Here is a 21,776-nt window from a genome sequence, read left to right on the forward strand (position 1 = left end):
TTTTAGGATTGCTTGTTCTAATTTCGAGAAGAATGCTGGTGCAATTTTGATTGGGATTGCATTGAATGTGTGTAGATAGCTTTGGGTAGTATTGACATTTTGACAATATTTATTTTTCCAATCCATGAGCAGGGAATGTCTTTCCATTTCTTTAAATCTTCTTCAATTACCTTCATAAGCTTTCTATAGTTTTCAGCATACAGATCCTTTACATCTTTGGTTAGATTTATTCCTAGGTATTTTATGCTTCTTGGTGCAATTGTGAATGGGATCAGTTTCTTTATTTGTCTTTCTGTTGCTTCATTAGTAGTGTATAAGAATGCAACTGATTTCTGTACATTGATTTTGTATCCTGCGACTTTGCTGAATTCATGTATCAGTTCTAGCAGACTTTTGGTGGAGTCTATCGGATTTTCCATGTATAATATCATGTCATCTGCAAAAAGCGAAAGCTTGACTTCATCTTTGCCAATTTTGATGCCTTTGATTTCCTTTTGTTGTCTGATTGCTGATGCTAGAACTTCCAGCACTATGTTAAACAACAGCGGTGAGAGTGGGCATCCCTGTCGTGTTCCTGATCTCAGGGAAAAAGCTCTCAGTTTTTCCCCGTTGAGGATGATGTTAGCTGTGGGCTTTTCATAAATGGCTTTTATGATCTTTAAATATGTTCCTTCTATCCCGACTTTCTCAAGGGTTTTTATTAAGAAAGGGTGCTGGATTTTGTCAAAGGCCTTTTCTGCATCGATTGACAGGATCATATGGTTCTTCTCTTTTTTTTTGTTAATGTGATGTATCACGTTGATTGATTTGCGAATGTTGAACCAGCCCTGCATCCCAGGAATGAATCCCACTTGATCATGGTGAATAATTCTTTTTATATGCTGTTGAATTCGATTTGCTAGTATCTTATTGAGAATTTTTGCATCCATATTCATCAGGGATATTGGCCTGTAGTTCTCTTTTTTTACTGGGTCTCTGTCTGGTTTAGGAATCAAAGTAATACTGGCTTCATAGAAGGAGTCTGGAAGTTTTCCTTCCCTTTCTATTTCTTGGAATAGCTTGAGAAGTATAGGTATTATCTCTGCTTTAAATGTCTGGTAGAACTCCCCTGGGAAGCCATCTGGTCCTGGACCCTTATTTGTTGGGAGATTTTTGATAACCGATTCAATTTCTTCGCTGGTTATGGGTCTGTTCAAGCTTTCTATTTCCTCCTGATTGAGTTTTGGAAGAGTGTGGGTGTTCAGGAATTTGTCCATTTCTTCCAGGTTGTCCAATTTGTTGGCATATAATTTTTCATAGTATTCCCTGATAATTGTTTGTATCTCTGAGGGATTGGTTGTAATAATTCCATTTTCATTCATGATTTTATCTATTTGGGTCATCTCCCTTTTCTTTTTGAGAAGCCTGGCTAGAGGTTTGTCAATTTTGTTTATTTTTTCAAAAAACCAACTCTTGGTTTCGTTGATCTGCTCTACAGTTTTTTTAGATTCTATATTGTTTATTTCTGCTCTGATCTTTATTATTTCTCTTCTTCTGCTGGGTTTAGGCTGCCTTTGCTGTTCTGCTTCTATTTCCTTTAGGTGTGCTGTTAGATTTTGTATTTGGGATTTTTCTTGTTTCTTGAGATAGGCCTGGATTGCAATGTATTTTCCTCTCAGGACTGCCTTCGCTGCGTCCCAAAGCGTTTGGATTGTTGTATTTTCATTTTCGTTTGTTTCCATATATTTTTTGATTTCTTCTCTAATTGCCTGGTTGACCCACTCATTCGTTAGTAGGGTGTTCTTTAACCTCCACGCTTTTGGAGGTTTTCCAGACTTTTTCCTGTGGTTGATTTCAAGCTTCATAGCATTGTGGTCTGAAAGTATGCATGGTATAATTTCAATTCTTGTAAACTTATGAAGGGCTGTTTTGTGACCCAGTATATGATCTATCTTGGAGAATGTTCCATGTGCACTCGAGAAGAAAGTATATTCTGTTGCTTTGGGATGCAGAGTTCTAAATATATCTGTCAAGTCCATCTGATGCAATGTCTCATTCAGGGCCCTTGTTTCTTTATTGACCGTGTGTCTAGATGATCTATCCATTTCTGTAAGTGGGGTGTTAAAGTCCCCTGCAATTACCACATTCTTATCAATAAGGTTGCTTCTGTTTATGAGTAATTGTTTTATATACTTGGGGGCTCCGGTATTCGGCGCATAGACATTTATAATTGTTAGCTCTTCCTGATGGATAGACCCTGTAACTATTATATAATGTCCTTCTTCATCTCTTGTTACAGCCTTTAATTGAAAGTCTAGTTTGTCTGATATAAGTATGGCTACTCCAGCTTTCTTTTGGCTTCCAGTAGCATGATAAATAGTTCTCCATCCCCTCACTCTGAATCTAAAGGTGTCCTCAGGTCTAAAATGAGTCTCTTGTAGACAGCAAATAGATGGGTCTTGTTTTTTTATCCATTCTGATACCCTGTGTCTTTTGGTTGGCGCATTTAATCCATTTACATTCAGTGTTATTATAGAAAGATACGGGTTTAGAGTCATTGTGATGTCTGTATGTTTTATGCTTGTAGTGATGTCTCTGGTACTTTGTCTCACAGGGTCCCCCTTAGGATCTCTTGTAGGGCTGGTTTAGTGGTGACAAATTCCTTCAGTTTTTGTTTGTTTGGGAAGACCTTTATCTCTCCTTCTATTCTAAATGACAGACTTGCTGGATAAAGGATTCTCGGCTGCATATTTTTGCTGTCTAGCACCCTGAAAATCTCGTGCCAATTCTTTCTGGCCTGCCAAGTTTCAAAAGAGAGATCAGTCACGAGTCTTATAGGTCTCCCTTTATATGTGAGGGCACGTTTACCCCTTGCTGCTTTCAGAATTTTCTCTTTATCCTTGTATTTTGCCAGTTTGACTATGATATGTCGTGCAGAAGATCGATTCAAGTTACGTCTGAAGGGAGTTCTCTGTGCCTCTTGGATTTCAATGCCTTTTTCCTTCCCCAGTTCAGGGAAGTTCTCAGCTATGATTTCTTCAAGTACCCCTTCAGCACCTTTCCCTCTCTCTTCCTCCTCTGGAATACCAATTATGCGTATATTATTTCTTTTTAGTGTATCACTTAGTTCTCTAATTTTCCCCTCATACTCCTGGATTTTTTTATCTCTCTTTTTCTCAGCTTCCTCTTTTTCCATAACTTTATCTTCTAGTTCACCTATTCTCTCCTCTGCCTCTTCCATCCGAGCCGTGGTGGTTTGCATTTTGTTTTGCATTTCCTTTAAAGCGTTTTTCAGCTCCTCGTGACTGTTCCTTAGTCCCTTGATCTCTGTAGCAAGAGATTCTCTGCTGTCCTGTATACTGTTTTCCAGCCCAGCGATTAATTTTATGACTATTATTCTAAATTCACTTTCTGTTATATTATTTAAATCCTTTTTGATCAGCTCATTAGCTGTTGTTATTTCCTGGAGATTCTTCTGAGGGGAATTCTTCCGTTTGGTCATTTTGGATAGTCCCTGGATTGGTGAGGACCTGCAGGGCACTTCCCCTGTGCTGTGGTGTATAACTGGAGTTGGTGGGCGGGGCCGCAGTCAGTCCTGATGTCTGCCCCCAGCCCACCGCTGGGGCCACAGTCAGACTGGTGTGTGCCTTCTCTTCCCCTCTCCTAGGGGCGGGATTCACTGTGGGGTGGCGTGGCCCATCTGGGCTACTTGCACACTGCCAGGCTTGTGATGCTGGGGATCTGGCGTATTAGCTGGGGTGGGAAGGCAAGGTGCACGGCGGCGGGGGGGGGGTGGGCAGGCTTAGCTCGCTTCTCCTTAGGTGATCCACTTCAGGAGGGGCCCTGTGGCAGCCGGAGGGAGTCAGATCCGCTGCCGGAGGTTTGGCTCCGCAGAAGCACAGAGTTGGGTGTTTGCGCGGAGCGAGCAATTTCCCTGGCCGGAACCGGTTCCCTTTGGGATTTTGGCTGGGGGATGGGCGGGGGAGATGGCGCTGGCGAGCGCCTTTGTTCCCCGCCAAACTGAGCTCTGTCGTCCGGGGGCTCCGCAGCTCACCCTCCCTTTGTCCTCCAGCCTTCCCGCTTTCCGAGCAGAGCTGTTAACTTATGACCTCCCAGACGCTAAGTCGCGCTTGCTGTCGGAACACAGTCCGTCAGGCCCCTCCGCTTTTGCAAGCCGGACTCGGGGGCTCTGCTTGGCTGGCGAGCCGCCCCTCCGCCCCGGCTCCCTCCCGCCAGTCCGTGGAGTGCGCACCGCCTCGCCGCCCTTCCTACCCTCTTCCGTGGGCCTCTCCTCTGCACTTGGGTCCGGTGACTCCGTTCTGCTAATCTTCTGGCGGTTTTCTGGGTTATTTAGGCAGGTGTAGGTGGAATCTAAGTGATCAGCAGGACGCGCGGTGAGCCCAGCGCCCTCCTACGCCGCCATCTTCCTCCTAAGATCATCTTAATAGATGCAGAAAAAGCTGTTGACAAAATTTAGCATCCATTCATGATAAAAAATTTCAATGAAGTTAGGTATAGAGGGAACATAACAGAGTAAATGTCATATATGACAGGGCCACAGCTAACATACTCAAACTGAAAATTTTCCTTTAAGATCAGGAATAAGACAAGGATGCCCACTCTTGCCACTTTTATTAGTACTGAGAATTCTAGCTGCAGCAGTCAGACAAACAAAAGAAAGAAAAAGTCATCCAAATTGATAAGGAAGAAGTAAAAGTTAGTAATTCCACTACTGATATTTACCCAGAGAAAGCAAAAACACTAATTCAAAAAGTTAAATGCACCGCTATGTTCATTGCATTATTTTTTACAATAGCCAAGATACGAAAGCAACCCAAGTGTCCATCGATAGAAGAATGGACAAAGAAGATGTGGTATGTGAATACACACACACACACACACACACACACACACTGGAATATTTCTCAGCTATAAAAAAGGGTGAAATCTTGAAATCTTGGGGGTACCTGAGTTGCTCAGTTGGTTGAGCGTCCACCTCTTGATTTCAGCTCAGGTCATGATTCCAAGATTGTGAAATTGAACTTCGTGCTGAACATGTAGTCTGCTTAAGATTCTCTTCCTCTCCCTTTTCCCCTCTTTCCCCACTTGTGGTCTCTCTCTAAAATAAAAAAAAAATTTTTAAAAGGTGCCTAGGTGGCTCAGTTGAGCATCCAACCTTGTCTCAGGTCATGATTTCATGGTTCATGAATTCAAGTCCTGCATCAGGCTCTGCACTGACAGTGTGGAGCCTGCTTGGGATTCTCACTCTCCCCTTCTCTCTGCCACCACTCCCTTGCTTGCTCTTTCACTAAATAAACTTAAAAAAATCTTAGAAAAAGGATGAAATTTTGCCATTTTTTGACAATGTGGATGGACATTGGTAGAGGGTATATGAAGTAAGTCAGACAGAGAAAAACAAATACCATACGATTTCGTTTATATGTAGAATATATAATATATAATAAGTAAAAAGCAAAACCAGATCTGTAAATACAGAGAACAAACTGGTGAAAAGGGGAGGGGTGGCCAAAATAGGTGAAAGGGGGTGGAAGAAACAGGTCTAGTTATGAAAAGAATAAATCATGGGGATGGAAGGTACAGGTATAAGGAATATAGTCCATGCTATTGTAATAACACTGTATGGTGACAGATGGTAGCCACACTTGTGGTAGACATAGCATAACATAAAGACTTGTTAAGTCACTATGTTGTTCACCTCAAGCTAATAGAACATTAGATGTTAAACTGTACTTCAATTAAAAAAAAAAGGTAAAACTCTCACCAAAATAATAAAATACCTAGGAATAAATGTAACTAAAGAGGTGAAAGACCTGTACTCTAAAAACTATAGAACACTGATGAAAGAAATTGAAGAAAACACAAAGAAATGGAAATATACACCATGCTTACAGATTGGAAGAATTTAGATTGTTAAAATGTCCATAATACTCAAAGTAATCTAGATATTCAGTGAAATGCCTATCAAAGTACCAATAGCATTTTTCTTACAGAACTAGAACAAAAAAATCCTGAAATTTGTATGATTCACAGAATACTACTAATAGCCCAGGTATTCTTGAGAAAGAACAAAGCTAGAGGTGTCACAATCCCAGATTTCAAACTATACTACACAAAGCCATAGTAATCAAAACAGTATGGTACTGGCACAAAAATAGATACATAAATTAGTAGAACAGAATAGAGAATCCAGAAATAAACCCAAGCTGATCTTGTCAATTAATACATGACAAATTATATGACAAATGGGGAATATGTATATTCTCTATACAATGGGGAAAATTAATAAATGGTGCTGGGAAAACTACATTGTAAAAGAATGAAACTAGACCATTTTTTTTACACCATACACAAAAAACTCAAAATGAATTAAACGTAAATATAAGATCTGAAGCCATTTAACTCCCAAAAGAAAACATAGGCAGTAAAGGCTTATGTATCAGCCTTAGCAATATTTTTCTCAATCTGTCTCCTCAGGCAAGAGAAACAATAGCAAAAGTAAACAATTGGGAGTACATCAAACTAAAAATCTTTTGCATGGCAAAGGAAATCATCAGCAAAATGAAAGGTCACTTACTGAGTTGGAGAAGATATTTGTAAATGATATATCCAATAAGGGATTGATATCCAAAATATATAAAGAGCTCCTAGAACCCAACACCAAAAAACTAATGTTTTAAAAACTGGGCAGAGGACCTGAACAGACATTTTTCTAAAGAAAACACACAGATGACTAAGGTACCTATGAAACAACCTCATGAACCAAGCTCTGCTACCTTCAGACTTTTCTTCTACAGCTTCTTTACCTCTCTCAGCCTTCAAAGAATTGCAGAGAGTTAAGAGTCTCCCTAGGCTTTGGCTTCAGGGAATGCTGAGGCCGGTTTCATCTTCTATCCATACCATTAAAACTTTCTATCAGTTAAGGTTGCTTTGCTTTCTTATCACTGGTATGTTCACTTGAGTACCACTTTTAATTTCCTTCAAGAACTTTTCCTTTGCATTCACAACTTGGCTAACCATTTGGGGCAAGAGGCCTAGCTTTTGGCCTTTCTCAGCCTTTAAGATGCCTTCCTATTAATTAAGTTCATCTTGTATGGGTGGGGTTTGTGGCACCCCAGAACAATTACAATAGTTAACATCAAAGATCACCAATCACAGATGATGATAACAAATACAGTAATAATAAAAAAGTTTGACATGTTAAGAATTACCAAAAGGTGACTAAGAGACACTGAGCAAATGCTGTTGGAAAAATGGTGCCAATAGACTTGCTCAGCACAGGGTTGCCACAAACTTTGCGCTGTAAAAACAAAAAAAGCTGCATCTGTGAAGCACAAAACGAGCTATGCTGTACTGTATGCCATATTCAAAGAGAACTTTCTCCAGTGTTAATAAAAAGAAATGATGCATCAATAATTGATACCTTTCCTGTAGAACTTACCTCATTTCCTTTTATGTTCTTTGAGATGACTCTGGGTAAGATACTTAGCCCCTATCTTATTCTATAAATATGATGATAATAATAGTACTTATTTCACAATTATTATAATGAGTAAAATATATTTCAAGCCACCTACACAGGGGTTGGCGCTTAGAAAGACCTTAGTAATTGCAAATATCCCTTATTACCATTCTAGGCATCTTCTATACATTCTGCCTTAAATATTATAGTCATCCCAAATTAAACGAAATGAGCAACATTAATGGGGAAAACACGGCAACTTTAGAGTGATCTTCATGGAAATCATAAAGCATTTAAACAATTTTATGCCTGAGAAATTTGTGAATAGCTATTAAAAAAAACCTGACTCTGTGTTAATCTAGCATATTTAATTTAGAGACAAATTTCTAAAATCTTGCACCATTTCAAAAATAAGAAATGCAAAATTCATTATTCTGTTGTCATTGTATTGTCAAATAAATTATATTTTATCTATAATTCTAACTGTAGGCCCATCACTTTCAATTTTATACTTTCCTATAATGCATATATTTCAGTAGTTTGTAGATCTGCCCATAAAAAGTGAACAAGTTATTCTTGAAATAAGCTTTGGATGCTTTAAATATACTCAAAACCAAGTTTCTGGAAGTTTTAAAATCAAGATTAACTAGTCTGATGATACTAACTGCAAATAATAGTATACTGTAAGACAAAACATACCCTTTAGATGAAGTAAATAATTTAGAATTCTTCTCTGTGTAGTAAGAGATTGTATAATATTCACTTTACTTAATAAATTCCAGGGGCGCCTGGGTGGCGCAGTCGGTTAAGCGTCCGACTTCAGCCAGGTCACGATCTTGCGGTCCGGGAGTTTGAGCCCCGCGTCGGGCTCTGGGCTGATGGCTCAGAGCCTGGAGCCTGTTTCTGATTCTGTGTCTCCCTCTCTCTCTGCCCCTCCCCCGTTCATGCTCTGTCTCTCTCTGTCCCAAAAATAAATAAACGTTGAAAAAAATTAAAAAAAAAAAATAAATTCCAGCCTGCCTAGTATTCCCCATAGGTAAGTAGATCATGCCACTAAAAAAAAAAAAAAAAAATGCCACTAAAAGATGTTTGATCCCTCCTCAGTTGGTCAGTGGCCATGATAGGAAAATAGGCTTATAATTCTATTCAAAGGTTGCAAACTAAGAGTAGCTAAAGGAATTGTGTATAAACAGTGATTTAGGATAACATCTAAAAAAGTCTGGTTTCACTTTCTCATGATAGTATTAGAATCTCTTGATAATTATTTATGCTTTTCAATATTTTATTTAAATCTAATTTAGTTAACATATAGTGTAATAATTGTATCAGGAGAAAAATTTAGTGATCCATCACTTACATACAACACCCAGTGCTCATCCCAAGTGCCTTCCCTAATGCCCATCACCCATTTAGCCCATCCTCCCTACTCAGTATTCCTCTAGCAACCTCAGTTTGTTTTCTGTATTTAGGAGTCTCTTATGGTTTGCCTTCCTCTCTTTTATTTTTTCTTCCCTTCCCCTGTGTTCATTTGTTTTGTTTCTTAAATTCCACATATGAGTGAAATCATATATTTGTCTTTCTCTGATTGACTTATTTCACTTAGCATAATACACTCAGTTCCATCCACATTGTTGCAGATGGCAAGATTTCAATTCTTTTTGATCGCTGAGTAATATTCCATTGTATGCTTTTTCCTACTTTTTCTTGCCTTACTTCAATAGCTTGGATTTCCAGCATGATACTGACTAGGAGTAATAAGGGCAAATACCCTTTCCTCTTAGCAGTCTTAGTGGGGAGGAGCATTTGGTCTTTTACCATAAAGTACAGTGTTAATTCTAGGTTCCTCAGGGAGGCTGTTGCCTTTAATTTCTAGTTTGCTAAGCATTTTTATCATAAATGGAGGCTAAAATATTTTTCTTCGGTCTGTTGATAATGCTGAATTTCACTGATTGATAATTTGAATGCTGAATCAGCCCTGAATTCCCAAGATACACTATATTTGGTCATGATGTTATCCTTTTTACTTATTACTGGATTTGATTTACTAATATTTTACTGAGATTTTTTGCATTACATTCATCAGGAATAATAGTTTCTCTTTTCTTTTCTTGTCATATCTTTGGCTCTCAGAGTAATGCTGGCCTCATAAAATAAGTTGAGAGTTGTTCCTTTCTTTTGTTTCCTGGAACAGTTTGATATTGTTTCTTTGTTTGATAAAACACACCAGTGAAGCATTCTAGGTCTGGAGATTTCTTTGTTGGAAGGTTTTTAACAATAAATTCAATCCTGTTAACAGATACAGGACTACTGAGGTTATCTATTTCTCCTTGAGTGAAATGTAATGCTTGTCTTTCAAGGAATTTAACTTAAATTATCAAATATATGAAAGAGTTGCTCATACTACTTCATTTTTTCTTTTCTAATATAACCTGTAATGCTATAAAGTTCCCTCTAAACATTGTTTTAGTTGCATCTCACATGTACTATGCTTCATTTTCATTCAGTACAAAATTTCCTAATCTCCTTTGTGAGGTCCACTATGACTCATGGGTTATTCAGAAACATGTTGTTTAATTTCCAGATTATTTGTGGATTTTCCAAATTTTTCTTTTTTACTAATATCTAATTTTTTAAAATGTTTATTTATTTTGAGAGAGCATGTGTGAGTGGGGAAGGGCTGAGAGAGAAGGAAAGAGAATCTCAAGCATGCCCTGCACTGTCAGTACAGAGTCTGATGTGGGGCTTGAACTCATGAACTGAGAGATTGTGACCTGGGTGAAAAGCAAGAGTCAGATGCTTAAACAACTGAGCCACCCAAGTGCCCCTACTAATATCTAATTTAATTCTGTTATGCTCAGAGAACATTGTGTTTATGATTCTAATTTTTTAAATGTGTTTTTTATAGGACAGAATATGGTCTATTTTGGTGAATGTTCCATATCTCTTCTAGGATTCCAATCAGATGTGTGTTAGACTGTTTAATATTGCCTGACAGCATTTAGATGCTCAGTTTTTTGTTTTTAATCCCTGCCCCATCCCCCACTTTGGTTTAGGTTCTACTAATTTTTAATAACCTATTTTCAAGGTCACTAATTCTTTTTCCATAGAGTATACTGATGAGTTTGTTGAAGCCTTTTTCTCTTGCTGTGTTTTTTTCCCCTAGGATTTTTTTTTCACCCTTTGCAGTTTCTTTCTGCTCTAATTCTGCATTTATTTATGTACATAACCCATCTCTTCCATTAAACTCTTTAAAATCCCATAGTTATTTTAACTTCCTTGTCTTGTAGTTCCAAAATATAGATCATCTGAATCTGGTTACCTTGTCTGCTTTGTTTCTTGACAGTGGGATGTTTTTACTTTCTTCATTTTTTTGTGCCTTACAATTTTTGATTGAATACTGGATGTGAGAGCAGTAGAGACTGAGGTAAATAGTATTTATGCCTGGGAGTGGACATACTTCTGCTGGGTCATTAGTGTGGGTGGTTATGACAGGAGGGTTGTAAAAAGGCTGATCTAACCTTGAGTTTTGTTGTTATGGTTACCCTCAGTGCATCCCACGCTTCAAATTCCCCTAGTGTTAAGTTACACTCTGGTGGAGGCTGAGTTGATGGAAGATTTTCCCCAACTCTGCTAATTTACCCTAAGCTTTGGGCTTTCACTGTACATCTGCCTCTCAGAGAGAATCTCTCTATGCTCTTACTGCTTCTCTAGTGGTAGACTGCTGTTGTCACTTACTTGGTGCTTCCCAGCCTGATTGGGGGTTGGGGGGGGTTGCACGGATGAGCGGTTCAGACTCTTGGCTCAGCCTCAGTCCTGGGCCATGTGTTCTTGGGTTTCAGGGTTTGGGACTTTTTAGTGATACTGCCCTTCCTCTAGAAAATTTGTAATAGTCTAGGCCCAGGATGATTTAATTTCTCCTCCAGGCACAGAGATGGTGTTTTTAAAAATTTTAATTTTTTTTCGCCTCATCTGCAACAGGTCGTCTTCTGAGCCGTTGGGATGCTAAGATTTAATGCTCTCTCCCAACGGTTTAAGACTTTTGACACTTACAGAAAAAAATCCAAGAAGGACATTCTGATTTTTCCACAGAGGAAGACACTTCCTTCCTAAAACTCGGTACCTTCAGAGCAGCTCCCTTTCTCCTGGTCTTTTTTGCTAGGAACTGGTCAAGGATCATAAGAAAATGTGTAAATCCAAAGAATTCTGTACTTGCTGTCCCACACTAGGCTTTTGGCAGTTTGTTAGTTGAATTCTCAATTATGCAGTTCTTTCTTCTTTCTATGCTCAGATGGAACAGTTCTCCTAGCCCATCTCCTTGGTGACACCTGGTTTTCCTCAGATTTCAAGCTAGTTGGTTTCCTTGTAACCTCAGCTCTCTGATGAATTTTTTAAAAGTAATGATTCTACAAATTACCCAGCCTTTTCTTGTTACATTTGGAGTGACATTATTTCCAGCTTTCTTCATCCTAGGCAGAATCTGGAATTCCTTTGCTTACTATCAATAAACATGCCTAAAAAGCCTAGAACTTCAACTTATAATCAGTAAATTAGTGATGGTTCAGTATTCACAAGAGGTTCCATATACACAAGTAGGCAAACTGTGTACTGTAAAACTCCATTCCTCTGACCTATGCTAAAAAAAAAAATCAAGGGTGGGCATCTCAGAGGCAACCATCTTTTATCCAAGATTAAAGTGTTTTCTTGAACAGGTGCTTCCCATACTGGATGCTGGCTGGCCAAAACAATAAAATAATCTTGTTTGGGAAGTCTAAATGCCAAAATGAACAATAAACACAATTATTCAGCCAACAGAAGGGCAAAAGACATACCCAGAGAGAATAAATTAAGTAGAAACCATTGTGGGAGGTAGAAAGTGACTTAGGTGGATACAGGTATGAGTAGCAGAAGGAAAGAAGATGGTGATATGATCACAATGACACCACAGTGAAGTACAGAACAAGGGACATTTGGTTCTCAAGAGATAAGTAGATTACATGTTCATCAAAACTAGGTACTATTTTCTAAACAACATTCCACTTCTCCTTTAGACCTGACTTGCCAGTGCATTTGTTTGTAGAATGACCCAGTTCTTCATGAGATCTGATTGTTTCCACTGTTCCCTATGATCTTCACATATGTTCACGTTAAACATCCACCTCAAGATAATTCCAGAGGTTTTCTCTGTTCCCTGCAAACTCTAAAAATCCACACTACATAATTTTACCCAAAAGCAAAACAAATCAGTATTAAGATTACAAACTAAAGTAACTAGTTTTGCTAAGTGAATTAAGTAAATGAAATGAAGTGTGATAACTAAAAAAGTACACTTAAAATCAAGTGCACTTTTGTATGATCCTATAGAAAAAAAAGCATCAACATAAGAAAATGCAGAAAAACAAAAATATTTGAAGCAGACAAAACGGGGAAAGTGAAACATTATCCATTTACCTGGCATGGGCAAATAACCTGTAAGAGTCAAGAGTAAGATGCTCTAAGTTTCCCTGGATAGTCAGGAACAGGTACCACAAAGCCCAAAGTCACAATTTGGTATCCAAGAGCAAAATGGGACAGCAAATAAGGAAGAAGGAAAGGATGGCTGCTTTGGGCAAATGCTGACAAAAGAAGTAGCCCCCAATAGCTTATTAGCAGTGGAAGGAAGGAACAAAAACAAACCACGCATAACCAGAAAATACGTTTTTAAAATGGAGAAGGCTGAGGTTACTTAGTGTAGTGTTAAAGAGCTCTACTCATTTCAGATGTCTCTAAGGGTATTATCATAGACATATACATTAATGTTTACCCTGATGACATTCAACCATCAATAAAATGTTACTTTCTCTTCAGAATGTTCTATATAAGATGTGCAAATAATAAATTTTAGCAAGATTTCATTTTAAAAAGGCTTGAAACATAGTCTTAGCACTTAAATGAGAAGAACTCATTTACACTAGACAATTTACTAATTTGGAAAACTCATTCTTTGCTAATGCCAAATTTATTGCCTTAAAAAAAAAATCCTAAACCCATAAACTGGCCAATACAATACAATTCCACATTCCTTCTATTTTCATGTTTATTAAAGAAAAGATTGTGTTTATCTTTAAAGTACTAGTGAAAACTACAATTAGTAAAATATTCTCTAGAGAAAATTTTGAAATGCATTTCAAGTAGTCAATTGATACTTTTTTTTTCTTTGTAGAACACTTAGCAATTAAAGACTTTTGAAGATTAAATGTCAAAGTAAAGACATTTAAAGAACCTCTAATAACTGCTATTACCAAATTAAATTAAAAATGAGTATCACGAAAAAGATTCTGTCTGTTCAGAAACAGAGTATTTTTACGAGGCCAGACTGAAAAGTTAATGACCTGAAACTTTAATTCCAAAGCCTATTGTTGAATTCAAAATTCAAGCATTCTGTACATAGAATAAATTGCTAAAATTTACACTGTTCTTACTATGCATTAAGTATTGGGTTGATATGCATCTACAACTGTATAAAGAAAAACAATTCCCTGGGTTTCTCCTTTACTCTCACAATGCTACCACACAGAACATTACTGATACCAGATGTGTGGGTTTTCCACACATCAAGTAGTTTTCTCAGACTAGTAGGATATCCTACACAATCTACTTGCAGGTAGTGTCACATCCCACAGGCTAAGGCCTCACTCCCGCAAGACTCTCCCAAACTCCCACTTCAGCTGCCAGTCACAAATCCCAGGTTCATCTATACCTGTGACTGGCCATACATCAGGGTTTAAACAACCCTCTCCTTGGGTTCTATAGTTTGCCGAGACAGTTAACAAAATGCACATTGACCAGTTTATTATAAAAAATACAATAAAGGATAATAACATCCAGGTGAAAGAGATGCATAATGCAAACTATAGAGGAAGGTCACAAAACCTCCATTCCCTCACCAGACTTGCCATCTTCCTAGTACTTCCATGTGTTCAGCAACTCAGAAGCTCTATGAAGCCTGTACTTTTGGGACTTTTGTGAAGGTTTCATCACACAGGCATGATCAGTCATGATCCTATCCTAAAGGTTAGGAGGTGGAGCTAAAAGTTCCAAGCTCCTAATCATGCTGTGGTCTTTCTGGCAAACACCCCCTATCCTGAAGCCATCCAGGAGCCCACCAAGAGTCATCTCGTTAGAACAAAAGACACTCCTATAACTTAGAGTCAAATACCAAGGGGTTAGGAGCTATGTGTCAGGAACCTGGATCAAAGATCAAATATTACAACAAAAGATGTTCCTAGTGTTCTTATCACTTAGGAAATTATAAGAGTTTCAGGAACTGTGTGCCAGGACCCAGAGGCAGAACACAATATATACATATTTTCTATTATTTTACCAACTACCTTATTTAATCTTCACTACTTAAGAATTAGGAATATGATCCCATTTTATAGAAGAGGAAGCTCAAACTTAAGAGGTGAAGAGATTTAAGTTAGGAAGCTAGTAAATGGCAACTGGGATTTCAGTTCAGATGTGCTTCCAAACCCATGTTCTTAATCACCACCACAGCATGTTCTCCCAAAGCCCATTTTATTTTTTAAGTGTATTGATTTATTTTGAGATACAGCATAAGTGGGGGAGGGACAGAGAGAGGAGGAGAACCCCAAGCAGGCTCCTTGTGCCAGCGCAGAGCCCTGTGCAAATCAAAACCACAGGGAATCATCACCTCACACCAGTGAGAATGGCCAGTATGAAAAAGAAGTAAGAAGTGTTGGTGAGGATGTGGAGAAAAGGGAACGCTTGTGCACTCCTTGTTGGAATGTACATTGGTGAAACCATTATGCAAAATACAAGAATGGAGGTTCCTCAAAAAATTAGAAATAGAAATAACCACATAATCCAGTTATTCCACTTCTGGGTATTTATTCAAAGGAAATAAAAACACAAAATCAAAAAAAGTACTAACCCCCATGCTTATGGTAGCATTATTTATGATAGTCAAGAGCCAACATAGGAGAACAATATGTGTACATTGATGGATCAGTGGATTTTAAAAATATGTATATACATACAATGGGATACTTTTTATCCATGAAAAAGAAGGAAATCTTGCCATTTGTGACAACATAGATGCATTTTGATGGCATTATGCTAAGTGAAATAAGTCAGACAAATATATGATCTCACTTATATATGGAATCTCTAAAAACAAAACAAATGAACAAACAACAATAGATTCCTAAATACAGAGAACTGATGATTGACAGAGGGAATGGGGGTTAGAAGATAGACAAAATAGGTGAAGGGGATTAAGAAGTACACACAGCGATCAAAAGTACAGCATAGGGAATAATATAGTCAATCAAATTATAACAACTTTGGTGACTTTTGTAACTAATCATGGTGAGCATTTTGTAATGTATATGATTGTTGGGTCACTATGTCATATACCTAAAATTAATATTGTATTATATGTCAACTATGCTTCAATTAAAAATAAATAATAATAATTACTATAAAATGGGCTTTTGCAGGGGTGGGGGTGCCTAGCTGGCTCAGTTGGTTAAGCATCCGATTCTTGATTGGTTTCGCCTCAGGTCTTGATCTCATGGTTCATGGGTCCGAGCCCCATGTTGGGCTCCATGCTGACAGTGTTGAGCCTTCTTGGGGTTCTCTCGCTCTCTCCTCCCACCGACCCTCACCCCTCTCCCCCATTCACTCACTCTCAAACAAAAGAAAAATATTTTAATGGGATTTTGGGATGCCTGGGTGGCTCCTTTGGTTGAGGGTCCAGCTCTTGATTGCAGCTCAGGTCACAATCTCATAGTTTGGTGGGTTCAAGCCCCACATCAGACTCTGCACTGACAGTGCAGAGCCTGCTCGGGATTCTCTGTCTCCCTCTCTCTCTGCCCCTCCCTCCCACTCATGCTTACTCTTTCTCTCAATGACTCTAATGGAGATATGTATAAAGTAAGTGAGAGTGGAAGAGAAGAAATATTTAAGTCAGAATAAGGGGCCCATTTTTTTTCCCTAAGAAAAATGTACCAGTTTTAAGTGTTTCAATGTTATATAAACAAAGCTGCAGTAAACATCGTTGTAGGTGTATTTACATAAAAAACATGTATAGTCTGTGAACACTGTCCGCCATCCTCTTCCCCTTCCGAGGAAGACAAAAGTTCTATCCCCAGGCACTGCTGGGGCAACAGAAATTGCTCTGTCACAGAATTCTCCTGTGACCAGGAGCCTATGCCTGCTCAGCTGTACCAATAAATCCTCTTCCTGGAGAGCCACTTCACAGTTTTCCCTACTGAATACAGGTCAGGTCTCTCTCATTGGAACCCAACATTTTATTCTCCAGTCTTCTCTGAAACTCATGAAAGCAATTCAATATTTATCAAGTACTATACATGTTTTCTACATTTGATGTGATTTTGTTGGTGTGGTATTTAGGCATTTTTAACTGATGATAACATTTCTAGACAGAATATCATTTCAACCTATTTTCATTAAAAGAAGTATTCCTATAGGTAGAATTCAAATATGAATCTCAATCCGATGGTTTTGTATTAAAAATGAATTCCTTTAGTCATGAGTATTGCAATAAAAATTATTAGCATAATAAACATTCTTGACATTGATACTGAAATTAAACAGTACATCAACTTAAAATAATTTGTAAACAGATTTAAGTTTGAATCTCAGCTTTGTGGTTTTTCTTTGTATCCTAGAACAAGTTCTCAAACTCTCCATGTTCTTTTATCTCTTAAGTGCAGATAATTACAAGCGTGTTGATTGTTGAAATTAATATTTATAACATGCCTTGTATATATAGCACATGCTCATAAATCTTAGCTATCACATTGTACTTAGTAATTGTTACAAGTTCCCATTTGTAAACTTCATATTTGTAATTCTGTGGTTTAAAAAGTATTCTGCCTATAAACGAGTGTTTTATATTGTGTTTTAAACTAGGATACTAAGAGTTAAGAGGCAGTATAGTGTAGTGGTTAGGAACATAGATGCTGGGTTCAGTCTCAGCTCCACAACTTATTACCAGGCTGACCTTGGGCAAGTGACTTTGCTGAACTTTAAAATGGATATAACAGTAGCACATTTCTCCCAGGGGCATTTCTGAAGAGGTAATCAAACTACCTGTATAAACAGTTTAGAAAACTTGCTGACATATAGAGCTGTGTGTCAGTTATTGGCATCATCATCATTATTAATTTGTTGAGTAAATAATTCTTTGTCACTATTTTAGGTGAATCTTGGAAGCAACCAGTACCTTTTCTCTGTCATAGTGGATCCTAAAGAAATGCCCTGCTTCTGTTTACGCCATGATGTTGATGCCCTACTCTGGCAACCACACTCCAGCAAACAAGATGATATGTGGGAGCACATTGCAACTTTCAATGCTTTAGGTATAAAGCAAGCTCTTTGACAGCATTTTCCATTATGTCAGAAAGTAGGGTCATTTTTTTTTAAGTTCATTTCTTTTTTCTTTCTCTTTTTCTTTTTTTTTTTTAATTTGATCTGTCTTAATTACCTTTGGATTGATTTGTGCTATATTTGGTTGCTTTTACTATAGTTGATGAATGTTAGTACTTTTGGAACAGAACCAATCAATTTTTATGCTTGTACAGAAGATCAGCACAGAATAGAAATCAAAGTGGTTGTCTCACCACTTGATTCTTCTACTCAGTCATTTGTTTATTCCAAATAAGCTATGCGGTATTAGAATATGAACAGTGGGTTTGACAATACCCTACATGGAACTTGTATTCATGTTTCTTCAGAGTAATCATCAAAAACATCATAGAGGGGCGCCTGGGTGGCGCAGTCGGTTAAGCGTCCGACTTCAGCCAGGTCACGATCTCGCGGTCCGTGAGTTCGAGCCCCGCGTCAGGCTCTGGGCTGATGGTTCAGAGCCTGGAGCCTGTTTCCCATTCTGTGTCTCCCTCTCTCTCTGCCCCTCCCCCGTTCATGCTCTGCTTCTCTCTGTCCCAAAAATAAATAAACATTGAAAAAAAAAATAAAAAAAAAAAAAAACCAAAAAACATCATAGAATTGCTCTAAGGAAATGCATTTTAAAACCAGGGCTTGAAAAATGTTAAGATACATAATTGTAGACTTACGCAATAATTGATTTTATGTCAAACTATATTAGTATTGTATGGAAGAAGTTTTTTTATATAAATTAGGCACAGTTACTGCTTTATTGAGTGATTATTTTAAACTGGGAACAGGAAGTAAAATTATATATTCTGAATACAACCTTAATTATAGAGGAGATTGGTCAATTATCCTTTATAGTTAATAATGTAGGCTGCTAAGCTGGTTAATTCAGACTCCAAATGGATTTTTATGACCTGAAATAAAGAGTTTTATTGAAAAATTTGAATATAAAATTTCTGGCCTCTATATAATTCCTTTTTTAATTCTGAATCTTCTTTTTTCAGTAAGGAAATCTCTGTCACATAATTTTTATATGCTTAGATTCTCCATTTGTATCCCTAAGTCTGTTTAGAATTCTGCTTAAGTTAAATCAACATTACATTTGATATGTAGTCTCAAGACATTATATACATTGTTAATTTTCTCAAGGTTAGCCCAGAGAGCTAATTCTAAAATACTCAGATATCTACATCCTCTTCACTGTTTCCTCTTCAAACCCTGTTTAATTATAAAACCAATATTGATTTTCCTGTGCTCTACCTAGAGTTCCTTTGCTCGTTATTTGATGAGATCACTTTATGTTAGTATTCTGTTTTTATCCCACATGTTATAACATTCAGTAACCATGTCCCAGTCTGAAAATCCTAATTTATACTTCAGAACATAAATACCCTTTTAACCTGTAAAGATAATTTTTTAAAAGACAAGAATAAGATTTTACAGAGTTTAATTAGTTTTCAAGGGATGTTCTAATTAAGTTTTTAAAATTAGATGCTTAAATTTTCATTCCAGCTTGTAGTGATCTCAAGGTTCTACTTCTGGGAGCTGAAGTACAACAAAATCCTGTTACACTGTGGGCACTGGTGTATAAAAATACCACTAACATAATAGAAATAATAAGAGAATGCATTGTCACATTAGCATTTTTAGGCTCGGGGGCTATATTATGAACACACTCCTGAAATAACTCTATAGTGGTATCCTATAAATATTTTCCCATTTATTTGATAAAAAAGATTCTGTAATGCCACATCTGTGATTGATGAGCTTAATTATTTGGCATTTAAAGATAGTTTGACATGTTTTTAGTCCTTTTGATTTTTAGATTTTTAGTGTCCTAATTATTCACGGAAATAAGGAACTATATTGTGTTTTTCTTAAAGAGATAAAACCCTACCTATTTTCTTCCTTAAGAATTAAAGCTCTATTTTGGCACCAATTGGGAGAAATTGTAAGTAGTCATTAATGGTTCAGAATTCAAACACTGTTGAATATTTATGGTGTATATTTTATCGAGGCATTTTAATTTATAATAAAAACTGGGACATACTAAATGTGTAATCACATTTTCCTTCTTTTTAATATATGGGTTTTTATTTGTTTCATAACAGGCTACGTCCAAGCATCAAAGAGAGACAAAAAATTTTTTGCTTGTGCTCCAAACTACTCGTATGCAGCCCTGTGTGAGTGCCTCCGTCGAGTGTTCATCTACCGCCAGCCCACTCCCATGTCCACTGTACTTTACAACAGAAAGGAAGGTCGGCAAGTAGGGCAGGTTGCTAAGCAGCAAGTAGCAAGCCTAGAAACCAATGATCCTATTTTAGGCTTTCAAGCAACAAATGAGAGATTATTTGTTCTCACTACCAAAAACCTGTTTTTAATAAAAGTAAATACAGAGAATTGATCACCCCAACATGTTGGCTTTTCTGTACTGAGAAAAGTATTCAGTGGTAGCCAGAAAGCTTAGTAGTTATACTATAACCTGTTAAGTTTTACTATGTTAAATAAATTATCTTATATGAATTTTTTATTTTTTAAAGGAAATTGGAAGTATATTCAAGAGATTATGATTCTATAAAAGCTATGGAATGAAGCTGCAAATTTAGAGAAAATTTACTTCTGTAAAAAATGTAAAGTATTAGAGTGATTTTTTTAAAAACAGTCTGGAATTTCATCTTTTATATGAAAGATGTACAATTCAGTGTTTAAAAATAAAAATATTTATCACATACTCTTTGTTCATTGATAGTTTCTTCCTTCTGTACCTATAGAACTTTTGGATTACAGTTAAACTGTTGGTTCTTGTAAATACTCATTTAAGTGGACTGAATAGCTGAGGTAGAGGGGGGAAATGGAACAGAAGTACAGCAGGTCCAGTATTGTTAAAGTTTGCCGAAATACTAAGATTTGGAGTTTTTTTCCAAAATTTTTTTTCCATTTATTTAATTTTTATTCATTTGCTCTTCCAAAAGGCATAGACAAAGAGAGATGATAAAGTTCCATAAAGTGTAGCTGTTATCCATTGTTATACAACAAACCACCTCAAAACTCATTAAAACAAGACTATTTGAAAATCTATGGTTCACTGATGTGGCTGTCTCTGTTCTGCATGGCTCCAGTAGGCTAGACTTGTCTTATTCCTGTGATAGAGCAGACATTGCAAGAGGGCAAGACTGATACACAAGAGCTTATCAAGCCTGTGTTTCCATCACATTTGCTCTTCTTCCATTGAACAAAGCAAGTCACATGGTCAAGTCTAGAGTCAGTGTGAGAGGGACTGCACAGGAACACAGCAGGAGGTATAATTCATTGGCACCATTAATGTGACAGTCTGTCACACAAATTATGATTTATCCTGGTAGTTCTCCTTAAACTTCTACAGTTAAAAAAAATAACCCTGGGGCACCCGGATGGCTCAGTCAAGTGTCCGACTTGAGCTCAGGTCATGATCTCACAGTTCTTGAGTCAAGTCCCACGTCGGGCTCTGTGCTGACAGCTTGAAACCTGGAGTCTGCGTCAGATTCTGTGTCTCCCTCTCTCTCTGCCTCTCCCCTGCTCATGCTCTCTCTCTCAAAATAAACATTAAAAAAAAAAAACCCTGTTTATATATTAAATATATTGTGTCATGAATTGTAGTTTTTCATTTCCTTGGATTTTTTGGGGTTTGCATTTACCTGGAAAATTGTTTACTTTGGAGGAAAAAGATGGAGATTACATGCATGTTCTAAACACTTAAAATGCAGTTTCCTAGAGAGAAGTATTGGGATGCTACATAAAAAATTGGGGAAGTCCAGAGAACTGGTAATGAAAGCCAGAGTCCTAACAGTGCTCTTAGCATTTAGGAATGAGGTGGACTGGGTTTCGAGCATCATAAGGTCAGAACACAGAAAAACAAGAC

At 37.4% G+C, this 21,776-nt stretch overlaps 1 protein-coding gene across 1 annotated transcript in view; it reads left to right on the forward strand.

The window, feature by feature from the left end:
- NUDCD1 (NudC domain containing 1) overlaps positions 1-21,200 on the forward strand; it is an 80,735-nt gene extending 59,535 nt beyond the window's left edge. The window contains exons 9-10 of the mRNA XM_030304304.2: positions 17,685-17,844; positions 19,990-21,200. Of these exons, the coding sequence (XP_030160164.1) occupies positions 17,685-17,844; positions 19,990-20,282 (453 nt within the window). The 3' untranslated portion in view covers positions 20,283-21,200. The remainder of the gene's footprint in view (positions 1-17,684; positions 17,845-19,989) is intronic.
- The last annotated feature ends 576 nt before the right edge of the window (positions 21,201-21,776 follow it).

Source organism: Lynx canadensis, chromosome F2 (assembly GCF_007474595.2).
Source record: "Lynx canadensis isolate LIC74 chromosome F2, mLynCan4.pri.v2, whole genome shotgun sequence".
Taxonomy (NCBI): domain Eukaryota; kingdom Metazoa; phylum Chordata; class Mammalia; order Carnivora; family Felidae; genus Lynx; species Lynx canadensis.